The 20,111-nt window shown below is 44.0% G+C and overlaps 2 protein-coding genes and 1 long non-coding RNA gene across 3 annotated transcripts in view; 1 reads left to right on the top strand and 2 right to left on the bottom strand.

The window, feature by feature from the left end:
• The window catches only part of ABAT (4-aminobutyrate aminotransferase), a 49,623-nt gene extending 45,310 nt beyond the window's left edge, over nucleotides 1–4,313 (bottom strand). The window contains exon 1 of the mRNA XM_053957744.1: nucleotides 4,243–4,313. The gene's annotated coding sequence lies outside the window, so the exon portion shown is untranslated. The remainder of the gene's footprint in view (nucleotides 1–4,242) is intronic.
• On the top strand, nucleotides 3,431–5,999 carry LOC128796260 (uncharacterized). The gene is made up of 2 exons (XR_008433757.1): nucleotides 3,431–3,711; nucleotides 5,236–5,999. It is a non-coding gene; the product is annotated as an uncharacterized LOC128796260 (long non-coding RNA).
• Nucleotides 6,000–9,172: 3,173 nt separating this feature from the next.
• Nucleotides 9,173–19,982, bottom strand: METTL22 (methyltransferase 22, Kin17 lysine). Its single transcript, XM_053958005.1, has 11 exons — nucleotides 19,886–19,982; nucleotides 18,058–18,402; nucleotides 15,344–15,694; nucleotides 14,936–14,976; nucleotides 14,706–14,850; nucleotides 14,195–14,266; nucleotides 14,046–14,099; nucleotides 13,436–13,516; nucleotides 12,694–12,796; nucleotides 11,767–11,935; nucleotides 9,173–10,067 (listed from the first exon to the last, which is right to left on the bottom strand). The coding sequence occupies exons 2-11, from the start codon at nucleotides 18,185–18,187 to the stop codon at nucleotides 10,032–10,034; spliced, it is 1,182 nt and encodes a 393-aa protein (XP_053813980.1). The 5' UTR covers nucleotides 18,188–18,402; nucleotides 19,886–19,982; the 3' UTR covers nucleotides 9,173–10,031.
• Between the last annotated feature and the right edge of the window lie 129 nt (nucleotides 19,983–20,111).

Here is a 20,111-nt window from a genome sequence, read left to right as displayed (position 1 = left end):
CACTCGCTACACAAATACTTTATCTCCTGCATAAACCTGAGAGAAGTTCATGGAAATAATGGCAGAAGACATTACAAAGGAGAAGTAAGTGTGAAAAACTAAGTTCACATTTCTTCAAGCTGGCAGCATTCACTTACTAAAGGCAGTACTTTCAGCTGAGTGACTTTGGTGCTTCCTCACATCAAACAGGACAGCACAGCTTTATCATTTTATAAAAGTTGAGTCCATCACTAGGGCAGACCTGTGTCCTGGACACTGCAGGTGCCCAGCCCTAGCCCTTCACAAAGGCACTTCATGAGATCAGCTCCTTGCTGGTGCCATAAAATCATTCCATGATTGTCCAGCCCTTGCTAGGACATGCATCCATTTCCACAACTGAATTTACAGCCGTAGAAGCTGTCACACACAAAATTCAAAATACTCCAAATGCACAAACTAGGAAAAGGAAACTAAACTTCATGCTGCAAAAAGTGGAATTTATTTTCAACAAGAAAATCATATCCTCTAAAAAATATTCTCCCTGCTGGAAGTAGATGCACCTCTACTGGGCAGCAAGAGAGACAAGCTGCTTCTTCCACACAGCCAAGAGCTGCAACACATAAGCAAGGTTCCTACCTCATTCTTCTGGTGAATTTCTAGTACTGGCTAAATGTGGAAAATGAAGAGTAAAATAATTTGTGAAAGACAAACAAGCTAATACAAGGATACATTACAGAACCTTACTCCCACAGATCAGAAGAGAGTGTGAAAGTCACAGAAATAGTTTACAACAATATTCTCTGTTTTAGACACTTTGCTTGCTTTGGAAAACCCCCAGAATACTGTCATTTTTGCACAAACACCATATGGCTAAGAAAATATCAGTTTCTCTGTTTTCCTGGACCATAGCTGTCATTTCAGGCAATGGGACCATGATCTGATAAAACAGATCACAACATTCAGAAAACCAAGAGGGAACAGAGGTGGTTTTCAAGCCACAAAACAGTGGCTGGAAGAATGATCTACTTTTAGTTGATAGCAGCTCTGACCCCTAAGGCAACCTCTTCTATACATAAAGAAGAGAATTTTAAAAGAAGACCCATCTGTGAAAAGAATAGGGTGCTTTCAGCCTCTGGAAACATAAAACTGTTACATAACTTTTAAAGCATATCCATCCTTCCACAGGCAATGGGGCCCCCAGTGATAATTATCTGTGTGGTGGATTCTTGGTCTTCAAGCTTCACTGCTCCTGATGTGTCATTTTTGCATTACTTACCTGTACTTTCACAGCTCCCTACACACCAGCTGCTTTCCTTCTGATGGAACCCAGCTCTTTTATATTACTTATTCTTTCAAACTGGATAAGACACCTCACTATTTGATTCAGACTTATCACTATGCCTGAAAAACTCTTAAGAGCTTAAAAAGAACTGCAAAAGAAGAACAGGCACTACTGGAAAAGCCTCTTGAACAAAAGTTGTGCACACAGATGGACAAGGTGCAACATACAAAGAGGAACGAAAACGTATTTGAAAACAGTAATGATGAGAAAGGTCTTACATGAAACCTGAGAATTATTCAAGATCTATTCTCCTCCGCGCTCCCTCTGACAAAGGCAAAGCCAAAAGCAAAGGAGATTCATCAAAGTTCAGAGTCCTCATTTGATTTAAAGTTTCTGGCATACAGCCAATCCAGCAAGATTTAAAGATACAACTGGGTTGTATCTTTACAACAGAGATACAGCAGTGAGTGCCACCCTGTCCATATAGCACCTACACATACTACTACTCAACAGCCTTCTTTCCTGAGATACTTCCACAAGCTGTTTTCATTTGGGTAAGAAAGGAAGGGAATTTGTTTTGTAATTGAAACAGACAATTTTAGCAGTGTTTCTGGAATGGACTCTCAATCCTAGAACTCATGAAACAAAGCTCATAAACCAAGAAGCACATCCAACTGGCCTTAGAGCAGCTGTGAACTCTAATCCTGTGAAGCCTAAGAATTCCTGAAATGATGAGGCTAAGCAGCAGCACAGGTACATCATGACATCACCTGAGCTGTTTTAATTCAGGCTCAACACTCAGAATACAAACCCAGAGAAGACTCTGCACTCCCAGGGCAGGAGTGGTGCCTGTGCAGCTGCACTTGCACACACAGGCAGCTACAGCTGGGCTGCTGCCCAGTGTGCCTGTGGGGAAGGAAGGCATTGGATAAATTGCTCTCAAACTTGGCTGTTAAACAGCACACCATGCAGACAGGGCAAGGGGAACCACCTGGAGACCCCCAAGCTGCTGGCAGGGGCAGCAAGAGCTGGTTTGAATGAACATACACTTGGCAGGCAAGAATCTGAATTCTTCCCTGCTTCTGAAAAAATCCAGATCAGGATGTTCTCCTTTCCCCATGACAGCACAGCTGCCAGCAGGACACCTACTGATTTGCTTGGTGTTTATTTGCATGCTGTGCTTGCTTACTGCCTCTGGGCATAAATATCCAATTTTATCCATTTATTTGACTTTACTTTGTGTTTGGATGCACAAGACACCTCACTGTACAGTACGCCTCCGAGGCTGTCATTCCTCAGAAGACTAAAGGCCTAATGAAAGATTAGTAAAACAGTTTTATTGCATTTTCCCACACATAATTTGCAAGAGGTCAGCTTGTCTAATAGCACCACACACGTACTGACTCAGGTCTCCATTTATCTGCAGATCTCTGAATCACTGTCCTCTGCACTCGGGGTGTCCAGGAGGAGCCCCACACACAGACTGCAGACACAAAAGACCTGAACACTGATTCCCAGTCCACAAGGCTACCCAGCATGTAACTTACAATAACAGCTTTCCCATCTATACAGTCAGACCAGTGATGTTTGATGAGTGCTTTGAACACTACAGAATACAAACACTACAAAATCCAGATATTACCCTTCTGTGCATATGCTGTGCTTCAGTATGGTGAGCTGTGATCCTGCATTTGAATCACTGAGCTCCAAGTCGGCATTTGTAACTCCAGTCAGAGAAGACAAACTGCCCCCAGACAGAATTTGCCCAATACTGACACTACAGAAAAGACAATTACAACAAAAAAACAATGCAACAAGCACTGCATAATTGCTAATTCAGTTTATAACACAGTAACCAGATTATAACAGGATTAAATAGGTAATTTCTTTACTGCAGAGCTTCCAGAAGGTAACCCTACTACTACCCTCCTTTTATACCAGTTGGCTTTCAACCTTTACCAAATTCCTTGCTTCAAACTGTAAGAGCAAAGACCCTTTTAAGAGCCCATACCCAGTGCCTTTGAACTGTAGGGCAAAATCCAGTATTTGTAAGCCTGAACATTCATTACTGATTACAAAATTACTTGGAAATCTCCCACAGTAGTTCAGTTTCTTTGCATATCATTTCCTTCTCTGCTTATTTCATGAACAGAGATGGAGAATCACAGAGGCAAAAGCCAAGCCAGGCAGAGGCAAAGCTCTGGCTGAAGAGCCCCACGCTACTTTAAGCGCTGTAAGGGGAGCGATGCTAAGGATGTATCAAACCCAAGCCTGAGGTATTGGCCTGGGTTTTGCATCACCAGCACCAGCTGGAGAACAGGAAACTGAAAAGCCCAGCTGAACCTCAGCTGAAGTGCAGCACCAGGCCTCCACTAACACCATTACTCAGCTGCCTGCAGCACCTCACCCAGGGGCGCCCTCCACGCAAAGCCAGCGCCGTTCTCCCCACGGTACGCAGCTGTTCTCTCACGGGTTTTGCGCCCTCGCGTTCCCTTGTTCCCCTCTCCCCGCCGCAGGTCCGTGCCGGGCCCACCCGCCCGCCGTGGGTGCCGCCGCCGGGGCACAGAGCATCCCAAACCCGCCTGGCGGCGCGGCCGAACCCTCCTGCGCCCCGCGGTCCCCAGCGTCCACGGGGACGGCGCCGGGCCCCGCCGGGGCGCAGCCCGCCCTCGGGTCCGCCGGGGCAGGGCCCCCGAGCGGGCAGGATGGCACCGGCCTCCGCGACCCCCGCCCGCCAGCGGAAGCCCCGCGGCCGCGGCCCGGCGCCGCCCCGCTCCCCGCAGGGTGCGCCGGGCCGGGGACCCGGCGGAAGGGCATCAGCGAGCGGCGGGGGACGCGGGGCTGCCCCGGCAACGCGGGCACAGCCGCCCGCGGGGATGGGGATGGAGACGGGGGACCGCGGGGAGTCCCGCTGCCGGGCGGGAGCGACGGGCGGCGAAGGCAGCGGCCCGTCCGCGGCCCCGCGCGGTTCGGGCGCTCACCGGGAGGTGCGGGCTGCGCGTCCTGCGGCGGCCGCGCCGGGCTGCGCTGGGCTGCGCTGCGCTGGGCCGGCCGCGTCCCGCCGGCCCCGCCGCCGCCCGGCCCCGCCGCGCCCCGCCCGGCCCGCGCCGCCCAGCCAATCAGCGCCGCCGCCCGCGGCCCCGCGCCCGCCGCGGCCAATGGGAGAGCGCGGCCGGGGCTCGCCCCCGCCGGGAGGGGCGGGGCCGGCCGGGCCCCTCAGGGGCGGCGGGCTCGGAGCGGCCGCGTCCCCCGGGCAGGGCTGCCCGCCCGGCTCTGCTCTCCGCCCGCCCGCCCTGCTCTCCTCCTGCCCGCCCGGCTCTGCTCTCCGCCCGCCCGCCCTGCTCTCCTCCTGCCCGCCCGGCTCTGCTCTCCGCCTGCCCGCCCTGCTCTCCGCCTGCCCGCCCTGCTCTCCGCCTGCCCGCCCGGCTCTCCGCCTGCCCGCCCGGCTCTCCGCCTGCCCGCGCCCCCTGCTCGGGAGCCACCGCGCATCCGCCGCAAGGGCAGCGGAGCTCTTTCCTAACCGCGATGGGAACCCGTGCCTGCACTTACAGCTCCACAAAGACCCGCTGTCCTTGCCTCGTGTTTATCTGCTGCCACTTGGGACATATTTAATTTAGCAAAGGCAGCAAGTGAGAAAGTATTTTGGTCTTCTATCTCTGATTAGAAATCCAAATTAAACCTAGTGTGATGTCAAACTCCAAATTTAAAACCCAAATCTTCACCAGCATTTCAGGCTGGCCTAGACAAAACACGTTTTTGTTGTGGACATCAGTGGACTGAAGCAGCTCAAACGAGCCCTTCTGCTCAGTTGCTGCTTGGTTCTGCTACAGCAATGTGGTATTTGCAGGCACAACGCTGCCCTTGAAGCTCCAACCCAGTAATAAATATTATTATGTATCTCATCCACAACAGGACCTATGGCAAGCATGTTGAACCCTATCTAGACTCTTACAGAATTCATGTCTCATTCACAGCCTTGGTTTTCTTCAAAACCTAAGACCTGGCTACAGAAGGCCAATAAATGTACACCTCCGTCCCCTCTCCTGGAGCAGCACACGGGCACCCTCTCCCTGTGCAGGTGACTTCTCAGAGCCGGGGCTCATAACGGATGCACACCAGAGAGGAGAGCTGTCAGACCCTGCCAGCCCTCAAGGACCTCCATGGAAGGCTGCAGGGAGTATCCTGCAGCAGCTGTTGTGCCAGGGCAGCTGGAGGCCACTGGACAGGAGAGCTGGAGAGGACCCAAGCAGGGCAGGAACGCTGCGGGCTCTGAGAGGCCGGAGCTGTTCTGTGCTGCAACACCATCAATTTGCAGATGGTGTTACAGGATCCTTCTGTCCCTGCACACACCACTCGAGGCTAGGCCATCTACGCCTCCTCATTTCCACTTACCCTGCCCAGAACCCTTATGTCTGTCAGTCTATTCCAATAAGAAAGATTTAATGGTCCAAAATCACAAGAGAGGCGGCAGTTTAGCCATTCAGATGGCAGTAAGCCACTTGTATCATAAAGGACAAGGAAGCACTAGAACAGATTACAGGATCTCTATGATGAGAGCCTTTGATAACAAACACTTATCAAGATTCTCAGATGAATATGATTCTGCTTTGAGAGGAATACAGAACAGATAATTTCAGATAATTTCTTGGTGCCCCTTCTGATCATCCTACAATGTTAACCTGCTACTGATATCCCATAGAACAAGAACAGAGCAGTAAACTTTACTTTTTTCATACTATCTTCTGTCCAACTCCTCATTAACTTTCTTGTCTAATTTATTTGATGTATTTTTACTTAACTTTGAGGCAGAAATGTTGTTACTTCTAATTATTATTAACATCTTATGTATCTTACTATCTGACTAGTATCCCCTTTGAATATTTGCTCAAAAAGCTTAGAGAATACACTCAGCTTGCTTGCAAGCTAGGGATGTTCCTTTGCATCTCTTCTTGCTTGAACCAGTGGGGCTGGCCTGGGCAATGTGTAAATAAACACACACACACACACACACACACACACACATATATATATGTAGATATTTTGTTACTGCCTTTAGGTGCTGGTATTGTTAAAGAAATTCCATGTGCCATCTGCTGGGGGAACTTCCTCTGAGGCAATGTGCCAGTGTGCTGTACTGACACAGCTGACTGCACTGCTGGCAGCATGAAGAGGCAGTCATTTCTCAAGAGGAAGCTTTATTCTGTTAATGCATTAACTTCCAGCAGAGATGCAAAGGTCAGACACAAAAGGTCAGGGTCAAGATGAGTCTGTAAAAGGACACAAACCTCTGAACCTGTGTCACAGCATGATAGCCTGGCAGCAAGAAGTAGCTCATTTTCAAATCCTACTTCACTTGAACCTCCAAAGTGTTCAGCTTACAAATACCATGAGTACACTCAGGAACTGAACTGCATTTTAAAGACAGGTTACTAAGCATTAAGTGAATAATTCTCTATTTACTTGCAGATTGAAAAATCTCTGCAAGCTTATGAGAAAGGCAGCTTTTCTTGCAGTGCCATAACAAGCAGACAGGAATTCAGCACCCACTTTTCAGAAGCAGTCTTCAGTTTCCTGTACCCAACAATCAGCACTGATAACTGTCTTTAAAAGCACCAGCAGCATTTGGCTGTCACACTCGTGGCAGTCTGACTCCAGGTAATGTGGTTTCAGGCACAGGACTGAGGAAAATCAGCTTTGCTAACACACCCTGCACTGCCACAGTGGAAGCACACTTACACATAGCTCCAAAGTGGACCCAGATATCCATTGCCATCAAAATAGCTGGTCTGCTCTTCCTTTATACCCCCAGCAACAGATCCCCACTGACTGATCACAGGAGTCAGCTGGAGTAGGTCTCATTGATCCACTGGAAAACTACACTTACAATTAGGTTTCCTGGGAATCAAAAACATCAGAATCCAGACTGCAAAATTGCTATAAGAAACACTATGAAAGGGGAAAATATACAACTGTAATATAAAATAAGCTCAGTAAGTAGAAATCTCAGACATACAAAATTATTTCTCCAAGTTTTAAGATGTTTTCTACCAGAATGAAAAAACAAAGCAAACAAAACAAAACCCAGAAATGCAATTGCCAGGGACATAGCCCTTAATTCTCTGGTGAAAAGGGAAGAGGACTGGAACTAGTGGTGGATGTAGAAGTCCACAAACGGTCAAGTTAATGAACAGACAATCGCACGATAGTTTCCTGCTATAAAACTTTGAGATCCAATTTAAGTCCTTGTCTTCTAAGGAATGAGAATTTCCTACCACACACACACACAAAGTACATCTACTTTTTCCTAGAATGTTTTCTGAAAACCCCAAACTGCTGGAGGCAAAGCTACTGTCAAAAAGTAGGCAAGTAAACACCACCTTCTTTTCAGGATTATTTCCACCATAGCTTCATCTGCAAGTCTAGGTGAGAAGTGCAGAACCACGCATGCCGCCTAAACTGTTACTCCAAAATACAGCATTGTCAAACTAGAAAGGAACAGGGTGTTGAACAAACTGTAAAATGTTTTGACTCAAAGTGTTGTACAGCAGATGGAGCTACAAGAATGGCCCACAAATAGCCACCTACACTTGAGAACACCCAACAATGATAAATATACAGAATCTATCCTACCAAGGGAACGTCTTTTTTCTACTGCAAAATGACACACAGATGTTCACAACAAAGCAACACTCAAAGTTTCACATCAGCCAAGATTTAAAAGAAATAAATGCAATTAGTTTGTAATACTTATTTGGGTGTCACATAAAAGTTCAAGTTCTTCTCCTGACCAGTATCTATAATTGTGTCACCTTTGCTTCTCTTAAGAGAGATAAAAACAGGAGAGGGGCTGGGACTGAGAAAAGGCATTTGTTTCCCCATATGGCAGTGACAAAAGTGAAAATCATTTGTTTCAAACCAGATTCCTACTGGAAGATCATTTGTCTATCCATTACCATGCTTCCCAAGAAGATCTGGACACCCCTCCCTTTTATCAGAGCTAAGTGCACTGCAAGGGTTCCACAGGCTCCCTTCACCTCCTCTATGTTCCTCTCTCCAGAAAATTATCCTGGATGACTGCTGGATTTGCCAGCCAGATCCAGAAATGCTCCCAACTGCCTGATGACTTCATTTAGCAAAAGAGAAAGTTTTCTAAGTGAAAACCTAATCACCACAGCTGAGCAGAAATATTCATAGGTTTTAAATTAAGTGCCTACTTTCTCTTCCTTCACAGAAATGAAGGACTTGCAGGTGAGTTTCTGTTGGTAATTCCAAAGACTTTGAGAAATCCTGTGTGAGAAAAAACACAGGATTCCCTAACTGCTTAAACCGTTTCACATCAGCCTTGTACATTCTTGTACAGCCTTCAAAAAATCACTACTGAAATAAGCAGCTACATTCAAAAACAGTTGAATCTACCAAAGCTAGTAACATTACATAACAAACCAACAAACATTAGTTTGGGAATCTTTGGATTAAAATACAGTTTTTCATCCTTGAAGTTCAAATAAGGGTTCTGAGAGAGATGGTTTGTATTAACCTAGGCAGATATGTGCTAACATAATGTAAGTTTTACTTTGTACTCACAGGGAATGGCCATCATCTAATAACCTTTCATCCCATTAAAGAACACAAAAAATAGATCTTCACATACATAAGAAGGTTATGAAATAACTGACCTACACCAAATGTAAAACAGGCTTTCAATAAGTCCATCAGACGCTTCTTATGAATGTCTTGCACACCCACAAGTCCCAGGCTGGAACAGCTCCATCACTGACACTCCTGGTGCTGAGGAATGCAGTGGGCACAAGGATTTCCATGGCAGTGTACATATGGTAAAGTGATATAAACACAACAGTGCGCATCACATTTACAAAAGTGCAAGCAGATTTTTGGATTAATAACACAGGAGAGATTAATAAATATGTTTTATTTTAATACAGAAGTAAGATATTGAAGGCCCACTTTTGTGTGGGCAAGACATTCTTGGCCACTTCCCTACCCCCAGCCTCATAAGTATATGCTGAGGCTAGAATTCCAAGTATTTCAAGAGCTGTAACATCTCCCTTCATGTGGTACCTTCTCACCCTCAACCTGCTCAGGACAGAATAGCTTAAAATTCCTGCATGACAATATAGGGTTGACCTCCTATACTCCAAAACCTCTGTGGAGTATTTTTAGAGACTCAAACAAAATGCATCTTGTTTCCTTTCAAGTCAGACAGTGGTCCTAAACTAGAGTGATTTATATAGGACAAACTGAGAATTAAGGGCCAAGTTTCATAAACAAATTTCTTAAAGAAAATTTCATTCATGATAAACAAGTCTTGTCCAGAGCATCGTTTCAGAAGTGTTGATGAATACAAATAATGTGTGGAACTGGGATAAGACTGAGAACGGTGTCCATGTTGTGTAAACTGAAAAGGGAAATGCATGGTATCTGCAAATCAGCCACATGGAAAAGGTTAAATACTTCTTTGCCAGACTCTAAGAGAGAATTCATCAACCCAAAGAGCAAGTCACTGTGTCACTGCCACTGCCTGGCATCCAGCAGGTACTTGGAAACATCAAAGAAATCATGTCCAACTGCACAAGTCCAAGAAACTATGTGCCAAAACCAAAAAAAGTAAAGCAAAACTGCACTGCAATACTTTCTGAGAACACAATTCCACCAGGAAGATGCTTTTCTTGGGATGAAAATCCTTTTCTTAACAGAATATCAAAATAGCCCTTCTCCTTAGGTAAAGATCTTCTCTTTCCTTGTGGGCCTGTCACGTTAGGTGGTCAGCCATGATCTTCCACAACTCCTGTAGGAACAGAAAAAATACATACAGGTATTTTCTCACATCAGTAGGTTGCAATTATGAAAAAGTTCAACATGCTCACTGTAAAACAAGTTTTAAGACATACCCTATACCTCCATCTATAGATAGTATCCATCTATGGATAGATACCAAATCCATGTCTGTAATTTCCTGGAACAATTACCAAATTATCTTTGAAACAGAGCACTACAGCTGATTGCTTCATTCTTGTAGCATGATTTAAAAAAATAATGTGCATTTAGTATAAAGTAGTTTGTTCTAAAATAGTTTGAAATTAGCTCAGTTGGTCAGAGCATGGTGCTAATAATGCCAAGGTTGTGGGCTGGATCCCTGTATGAGGCCGTTTATTTAAGAGTTGGATTCAATTGTCCTTGTGGGTCCCTTCCAACTCAGAATGTTCTGTGATTCTGTCATTTCATTGATCCACATGATCTCGACTGATAATCCTGCTAATCCTAAGTATTTTGACTGATAATCCTGCTCTTTTTCTTAGCCTGTGTTGACAAATGGTTTCAATAATGCTGGTAAAAAAACAGCTGAAGAAATAATTTACTGAGGGATCAAAGTCTCAAATGCATGGCTTATATAAACACAAACCCCCTTCTCAATCCTATAGACAACAAAGATGAAAAATCCTTAATCACTTCATTTCTTTAGAATACATTCATATATGCTTTGTCTGCTCCACAGAGGATAATTAAGCAGACTATCACAGACTCTTCACCATGACATCTTTGAACTGTGGCAAAAGACTTAATGATAAATAAAAACATAGGCATTTTAAAAATGCATAGATTTCAAGGATCAGCAACCTTCCTCAAAGCAGCCAGGGAACGAGTTTACACATTTATCTGTAATCCAGGTTGCTTTTGTGTACTTTTAAAACTTTTAAGCAAGTTTTACACACGTTTTATGCCTGAAGATATCAGCATTAAGTAAAATAAACCAATCTCATGAAGTAACTGTGGACCCTGTCATGTCACTATGCATACACACAGTATGTTGACTACAACATAATTTCTTGGTACCAGATTTGCAATCCAGTGCAAGATTTGCATCTCCTTTAAAAAGATTCATTAGATTGGATTGTTCTGGAAGCCTGTTAGCTGTTAGTTACCCTGCATAATATTCCTAAGAGCAGATAATTTGGAAAAAAATGGAGAAAGAGAACCATAAGTGCTTGAGGGGTAATTAGATAACCAGAAATATTATATATATTATTTCTCAATAACAGAGGTTTACAGCTAATTGACTTCTTCGTAGATATTAGAACATTATGTCCTGAATTCTGAACTGGGAAAGGAATCACTGAAAGTGTGAAATGAAAGCTCTCCTACAAGAAAATAAATGAGAAGAGATATTGGTCCCATTTTCCAGTTCAGTCACAAAAATGGCATTTCACAAAGTAGAAGTCTCTTATCCTTTGAGGAACTGAGGGCAATCTCAGCCACTCTGCTGCTGGTGATAGAAAATCAATTCTGTCCCAGCCAAAACCAGGACATGTCAATCTAGTACAGATTATGTAAGCACAAACAAAGATCATTTTAAATCAAAGAAACTAAGTGGAAATAAAAGATAATGTTTATTCTTCTAGTCTTCCTTCATGTTACATAAACAACTGATAACTAATTTGAGATGATTAGCCTAACACATTGCATTTATTTTCATGAATGCCACTTACCAACTGCTCAATCCGTTCATAAACAAGGAACTGGCAGAAATCAAGCTTAATGGGCTCCACTGTATATTTCATTTTTCCATCTTGGAGGTTCTCCAGATCATTTATAGTATTTCTAAAGTGACTGTAGGCTTCACATGTAATATCCATATGTCTTAAAGTGAAGTTCAGCCTGGCAAAAGAGTATGTCATTTAGAACATCTCTCCTATACTGGCATCTTAAATAGGTGTGTAACTTCCCTCAGCTAATGAAAAAATGAATCTTCTCAGCATAATTAACTCCCTTCAGCAGCCAAAAAAATGTATACCCCCATTTCTGAAAAGCAGAAAAGATGTTATGTCAGCATCAGTACACAATAACTCCTGGATGAACCTTTCCATTGATTTTAGGGCACTTTGCCACAACAGAATCATTGGCTTGGCTTCCTGGACAAACACCTGGCAACAAACCACAGGAAGAGTTATTGCTTACATATCTCTAGGGATTTAAGCAAAGCCTATTTGTGTATCAGCTTATGAATGGACTGCAACACACAATTACTTAAAAACACTCATTGATTCCTTGAAAGCAAACAAGAGAAACCATTCTAGAGTTGTTCAAGCTAGGAAATAAATAACCTAATGCTAAACCACTTAAATCCACTCTGTGACCTCAAAAATGTTATCAGGCATTATATCAATCTAGCCACCTATTTATCCTTATTTGCACACAGGGTATCTCAGGTGAGGCAAAGGTAGGACAACAAAAGGCAAAATCCTGCTAAACTCAGATTCTGAACTGATAAAAATTAAGCATGCAGAAAAAGAGCTTATCCTGAGCATATACTGCAGCCTGTGATCATCTGATACAATGAAAATCAGAAGGCAGCCTTTAATTAAAACACACAAAGGGTTTAGTGGTCTTTATATTAAGTTCTTGGTAATACTTACCTCTTTTCCAGTGCTAAGTAAACTGTGCAAGAATTTCTCAAGTTGTGTGTGATTCTATACAGAGTTCTGAACAAGGCATCTGTCAGGTCATCATCATAGAACACTGTAAAAAACAAGATTAAGAGCATATGTATAATTTAGGATATAATTTATTTCAGTGTCCATTATGAAACAACAACAGGCCTTAGTTTGATTACTCCAGTCAAACATGTCAGTCTTTTATCTAAGTGCAAAGTATATTTTCAATGGCAACAACTGACCCTGTAAGAGTATTCACTGCTGTTATTTATGCCAGGCTTTCTTTAAGCTTTCTCTCATCAGAATGGGACTCATTTGTCAGACAATTTACAAGTTTGACAAGAATTCTTTCAGCATGGAAATAATCTTACTACAAAGCTAAAAAAACCAGGATATTAGAGAGGAGAGAGCCTCTTTTCTCACAAAAACCCACACCAGGCCATAATTAATTTACTCTTATAACCAGATCTCCTTTGAATGCAGGATACACCAAAGAAAAGGAAGAGCTACAGCTTGCAACATCTGTTCTCATAATTGCTAAGTCAGAATGTAAATATAAGCATTTAGAAAAGAAAAATACAGGCAGGAACACTTAAGGCAGAACTTTGGCAAATCAGGTAAGGATCTGACCTATTAGATTTTAAAAGCAAACTAGGTATGTTTAAATTATTACTCATAATGCTCGAGTGTTTGATTTAAAAGCTTACTGTTTATATTTCCCTACCATCAGCTGCCATTATCACAGAACAGTGATCAAGCAAATCAGCAATCTCTTCTTCAGACCAGCTATAAGAAGCTTCAGGATCTGTAAGAAAGAATATGGCTTTGGTGTACATGATTAAATGTCTCAAATGACTGGAGAAAAGGATCTTCCTAGCTCCTGTGGGCAGCTGCTACTCCACAAAGAGAGCACACCACTCAAGGGAAATCAAAACCTTCCCTGTTAATTTCCTGAAGTTCCCCTAGTCCTCTGCTTTCTCTCTGTTATGTCCAACCCTCCCAAGGCTGACTGGCAAGCAAAAGTTTCACTTCAGAATTCACAATCCTATAGCAATCACAGCTTTAAATACATTAAAGCAAGGACACCTTTAAACAAAACCCCAGATATATTCCTATATAAGCTTTGATTAATCTTCCTATTTTATCATGCTTTTAAAAATTTATTGTTCATTAAAGAATCTTTACTTGAAAGTCTAATAAACTTAAAACCTTTTCAACTGGTAGTATCAAATATTGTTATTAACCAGAATTTTCTTTGAGGCCCAAGAGAGGCTTTTGAACATGTAACACCAAACACCAAGCCAAATCTAAAAGGAACCATTATAAGCACCTACCAGTGCAGAATTCATCTTTCAGCCAATCCAGTTCTTTCACTTTAATTTCCCCTCCTGGGAGTGAACAAAGATCCCATCAGTCACAAACAGCCTTTCAGACAGCACCTGGGCTAAAGTAAAGAGTCAAAATGTGACCATACAGCACCTACCTCCTGCCTCCATCAGGTGCTTGTTTAATGCAACATTTTGCTCACACATGGTCAGGAGATCTTCACCAACATCTGGAAAAGAAGTGATAATGATATTAAAACCAAAAATATTTTGCATGGGCCATCTATGCCTCTCAGACTCAAGGTTTCAATCCCATGAGATAAAGGAAAATTCAGAGCAACTCTGTCCACTGATGACTGCTCCCCTAGTATCCTTCCTCCTTTCGTCTTTCAGTTCCAAGCTCTGAGCAACCCTTGAAGAAGTTAGATCCTACCTATTTTAATCTGGACACGCTATCTTGAGTTCACTGCAACATATCTTGCTTTTAAACTCTTGAGCTTTCTCAGCCCCTTGAGAAAGTTCCTGTTATTTTTCAGTAAATAACACAAACTGATACACATTAATAAAAATTATTAACTATAACTGAACAGATGAGTCTGAAAATACCAGGACGAAAGCACTACTTTGGCAAGTTTCATGAAGATATTTAACTGAAAAGAACAGCCTTACCTGTGCAATAAACTCTTTTGGCAACTGTTCCCATGATAATGCTGGTGATTCCAGTGCCACCTCCAAGCTCCAGCACAGAGCAGCCCCTGAACGTGTCCCTTTTAAAGAGAATGTAATCAGCCAGAAGGAAGGCAGCACGCCAGACCTGGGGACAAGGGAAGCACTTAAAACTGAATCAGTTCTGAAGCACATTCCATGAAAATGAAGATACCACAAGGCAGAACACGTACTTGTTTACCAACGTCTTCTAAGGGGGTTGCCATAGTGTGTTCTGTGGAAATGAGAGTAGAACAGGAAACTATTATCTCAAAATTGTTCAAATCAAGCTCCACAGTGTCAAGTTTGAAACTAAGGCTATGCTTCCCTTTCAAATATAGAACTAAACACTCGTCATTCTATAGAATAATGCTGGATAATGCCAAACACCCACTCTAACTAAGGAGCACTGAGTTCCCTGTAGTATACAAGTGCCCAAATCCTTTCCAGAGAAAAAAGGTAACTTTACTTGCAATATCACAGTTTATTATTTTCTTTCACTTAACAAACTGCTGTTCCATTTCTAAAGAAAACCTATTTTTCTTTTGTTTTACTGAAACGTATTTGCCACATTTCTCCCAAACTTGAAACTTATTATTTACCTATTTTAACAACATCACTGCGAGTGCACTCATGCTCTTCATCTTCAAAAGCATCTTCTTTCCCTTTCATCAGAATTACAGGGCACACTATATCCCTCAAAAGATCCTCTGCTTGCAAATCAGAGGCACTTCGAGGCTTTCTGACCACTTCCAAGTCTCCATCATCATCTAGCAGAGCTTCTACTCCTTCACTATTTAATTCTCCTTCTTCTTTCAAGTTACTCCTGTCCTTGTCACACAGTTCATCTCCACTTGTGCACTGGTGTTCTCTTCCTGTGGTAATTTCTCTCACATGTTTCCCAGATGCCAAATCTTCTGTGCTCCAAAGGAGTTTGAAATATGACAGGAATACTGTAAGAACACAGTGTGGGGGGAAAGGTTAGACACCACATGAGGCAGAACCTGTGCACAACTTCCACATGCATGAGATTTTGGTATGCACTACATGTATTAAAAATCAATAGAGTAAAACATGATACAGGTAACTTGAGATAGTTTTATTTGCTATGAAGAAATACTTCTGTTATTAAGTTCTGTCAGCAGAAATTAACAAAGCACTTTCCCAGTCCACTGGCTGAATCAGCATCTGCACAGCCACAACGGGCACGTTCATCTGATTTAGTAATATTTATTTTAACTACTGGCAGAAGGGATGTTTTTGTACATCCTACAAAAGTTCTGTTCACAGAAGTTTAAACTAAGTTCTAACTAAGTTAGAATTCATTTATTCTGGTTAAGATTCCTATCTTGTAAGAAAGAAGCATGTTCTAGTAAAATGCAAGTTGAATTTTTGTATACTGCTTTCAAAGTCTTTAGGAATTCAAGCAACTTCAAGCCTTGAAATTGGCTCAGTATATAAGAGCAGAAATAAGTGCACAGGAGGCAAAACTGATGCTTCTGTAATTTTTTTGAACTGTTTAAACTGATTATTCAAAGAGATTAAACAACTGCAGCTATTCTCAATGACCAATTAATTAAAAATCTTTTACAACAATCACTCAGTGACATCAGCATCTATTAAAATTTTAAGTTATTAAAACATGCACCTTGCAATTTTAATTACAGGAATCTGTACTGCCTGAATATCATACATAAGGAAGAACAGACATTCCGTAGTCCTTCCATCTATGTTCATTCCCAACAAAAGGGAAGAGATAAAGTGCATGCCACCACTGCTTTCAACAGTTTCACAGTTCATGGAGTTCTATTCCAGTTCCTTTCGTAGGCAAGATGTTCCAAGGTGGTCTACTGAAATCTGACTGAGGTTCCTCTCTAGTGAGACCATTTTTAGCTAAATCTAATAAAATCTTCAGTGCCTGTCCTAGCATGACAAATTTTTAAAGTCTCCACTGCTTGCATGATGGCCTGATGAAACTAATTGGAATAGAGGATCATCAGTGAATGAAATGCTTTGTTCTCCAAGTCCATTCTGATCCTCTGCATTACTACAGCATTCAAAAGATGGAAAGTCAAACTGACTCAAAGGGGAAGAGACTAAATCCCCACAAACTTCCCCAAAAACCAGCAAAGTGGCACTGGTAGATTGTTATGGCATTAAAGGCTGTCATACTACAATGCAATTCTTGTCTCAATAACCAGAGGAATGTCCCAGACAGAGCTCACTGAAATATGTAGAACACACTGTCACTTCCTTCTGCTGAAAGGCTCTTTGCACCAAGCACAATCACAGCTAACACATACCAAACAGCATGAAGACCCACCACAGCATTAATTACCTGTGTTTTGACCTGAATAGGGTAAAAATTGTTATTAATTTCCTTGTCAGGCCTACTTTGATAATTTTTCACATTGTCATACACCAGAACAGCTGCAGAAGTTACTTTTTTGATATCACAACTGGGTTTGAAAAAACAATTAACACTTCTGTCACAGCAGGACTTCTGTATAGAACATTTTGCCAGCAGCTTCAAGGTCAGTTCCCTTGACAACTTTATAGCAACCTACAAGCTGGCAATCAGCCAGGGGCATTTGCCAAATAATTTCCTCTACAGCCTTGACTCTTCATATTCTGTCAGTTAAAGGCATTGCTATGTTGAGTTTTCTTGTTGACTTTTTTTTTGAAGCAAACACCTCCCTCCCAAAAAAACACCAACCCCTCCAACAACAACAAAAAAACCCATCAAAACCAAAAATCCACCACGTAGCCCAAAGAAAGCTGTTATGCTCCCCTGGAATAGATAGTAAATCATCACATAAACATTTAATTAAACTTTATAAAATAATTACTGATAGTTTTATATTTTAAACTTAAGTTACACTATTTAAAACCCCGGGGTCTCACCTTTTCTTTGTGTATAAGAAACATCACAACCTTATTTTAAATCATGACTCCCAAAGTGCTATATATATATGCTCAATGAACCATTAAATTAAACCTGCAAGTGAGTAAATTTGGTTACTTTTTCTCAGAAAGTAATTCAAAGTTTAATTTTTAAGACAAATCCTACAAGTTTTCCTGCAAGTCCTACAAGTTTTAAGACATATCCTACATGTCTGCAAGTTTTCTTTTTTGGAGTTAATTTCATGAGGATAACACAGTTAGCCCTCTTTCTAAAGACTGAGTAGGAGGTGGTTTTGCTTATAACTGGAATAAAATATGTAACTATTAATATCAACCACTTAGAGGAGGATTCAGCCTTCCAAAGATCTGAGTACAGTTAAAATACAGCTCCGTCAGTGTCAGCATCCATTACCTGGCTGTCCAACTGCATTCAGTCGTACCATGAGGTGTCTTTTGCTTGGGCAGAGCAAGTGAACATCAGACAGCACAGTGTCACTTCTAAACGTGGGGTTATCCATCTCCTTCTCTGCTAAATCTACCATGGGGTGCTGGTGAGAGGAACATCTGCAGTGCTCAAACAGCCCCTTATGCAGTGCTGCCACAAAGGGATTCCATTCCCTTCCATTTATCCAGATACTTCCAGGTATCCAGTAACAGTTTTGCTCACCAAGGGAAGCTCAGGACATCGTTTCTGAGAAGGTGTGATCGTGCAAGCTCCACTACGCTCCAAGACAAGTTACTCATCAGGATATTCAACCTAAAACCAAACACAGGCAGCTTTTAGTAGTAGCCTGACACTGTCTGAACATTGCTCTAGCAGTATTTCAGAAGATAAAAATCAGATTACACTGTTCAATAAAGTAACAATGCTCCACGGCTCTCTTTTACAGAATCTTCTAATATATAACTGTTAGTAGTTCAATGGCAGCCACTGTGTATTTTAGGAAGAGCTACTAATTTGCTTGTGTTACAAGCAACCTCCCCTGAAAAAAACCATTACCATGACTGCACAGAATTACAATGCCTAATCAAGGTCTTCAAAGGGAATAAGGCCACTTCCTGCATTGGCATTAACATCTTGAATGATTATGATAAATTTGCTATTATCCAGTGCTTGAACAAGATCACTGAATGGTTCAGGCTGGAAGAGACCACAGCGGCTCATCTGGTCCCACCTCCCTGCTCAGGCAGGGTCATTCTGGAGCACAGGATGGACTCCAAATGGTTCTGAGTATCTCCAGTGAGGGAGACTCCACACGCTCTGTGGGCAATCTGTTCCAGTGCTCGGTCCCTGCACAGGGAAGTTCTACCTCGTGTTCAGGTGGAGCTTCCTGGGCATCAATTCCTGCCCTCTGCTCCTGCCCCATTGCTGGGCCCCAGGGAGCAGAGCCTGGTCCCTGCTCTGACACCTCCCTTTAATGTTTATACACAGTAAGAAGGCTCCTCTCAGTCATGTCTTCTCAACTTCAGCCTTCCCTCCTAAGAGAGATGCTCCAGACCCGTGATCAACTTAGTAGCTCCCTGCTGGACCATCATACCTATCCACACTCAAAACACTCCAGGCTTTGGAAGAATTCTCTGTATCTGTGGCTGTGCAGTTCTGTTAACTTCTGCCAGCTCCAAACCTGCCCTGTCCCGGCGGGGCTCGGCGGGGCAGCCAGCGCAGCCCTGCCGGGCAGTGCCCCGGCACGGGGAGATGTGCGCGGGGAGCGCCCGTTCCTGCTGCGGGACCCACGGGAGCCTCCGCGGGGCTCAGCGCGGCCGGGGCGGGGCTCCGCGGGCACGGGGCGGCCGCGGGAGGGCGGGCGGGACCCGCCTTTCCCGGTCCCCACGGTGTGACCCGCCTGTCCCCACGGTGGGACCCGCCTGTCCCGCGTCCCCACGGTGGGACCCGCCTGTCCCCACAGTGTGACCCGCCTGTCCTCACGGTGTGACCCGCCTGTCCCCGCGGTGGCACCCGCCTTGTCCCGCTTTTCCCCCGCTCAGGTCCCGCGTCCCCCCGGCGGCTCTCCCGCGTTTCCCCGCTCCGATCCCACCTCTCCCCCCTTCCCCGCTCGGATCCCACCTCTCCCCCTTTTCCCGCTCAGATCCCACCTCTCCCCCTTTCCCCGCTCGGATCCCACCTCTCCCCCTTCTCCCCGCTCGGATCCCACCTCTCCCCCTTTCCCCGCTCGGATCCCACCTCTCCCCCTTCTCCCCGCTCGGATCCCCTCTCTCCCTTTTCCCCGCTCCGATCCCACCTTTCCCCCTTTCCCCGCTCGGGTCCCGCCTCTGGCGGCCGCTCGGCGCCTCCCGGTGTCGCTGCGGAGGCCGCGGCTCCTTCCGGCTCCTTCCGCTGACGCCGCTGCCCGGCGGCCCCCGCGGGCGCTGCGGGCCGGGGGTGCGCCCCGTGCTCGGGGCCCGCCCGTGTTCGAGCGTTACCCGGAGCTGAACCCCGCTGGAGCCTGCCCGGGGAGGCGGGCAAGG

Source organism: Vidua chalybeata, chromosome 16 (genome assembly GCF_026979565.1).
Source record: "Vidua chalybeata isolate OUT-0048 chromosome 16, bVidCha1 merged haplotype, whole genome shotgun sequence".
NCBI classification, from domain to species: Eukaryota; Metazoa; Chordata; class Aves; order Passeriformes; family Viduidae; genus Vidua; species Vidua chalybeata.
The sequence above is the reverse complement of the archived record's forward strand: the minus strand, read 5'-3'. Positions and strand labels throughout refer to the sequence as shown.

Excerpts from the sequence above, each read along its gene's own strand:
- METTL22 (XM_053958005.1), bottom strand. The coding sequence starts at position 18,187 with ATGGTAGATTTAGCAGAGAAGGAGATGGATAACCCCACGTTTAGAAGT. Across the intron at positions 14,851-14,935 it reads TAGAAGACGTTGGTAAACAA|GTCTGGCGTGCTGCCTTCCT; the intron begins GTACGTGTTCTG and ends CCTTGTCCCCAG. Across the intron at positions 14,100-14,194 it reads GCACCTGATGGAGGCAGGAG|GAGGGGAAATTAAAGTGAAA; the intron begins GTAGGTGCTGTA and ends GTTCACTCCCAG.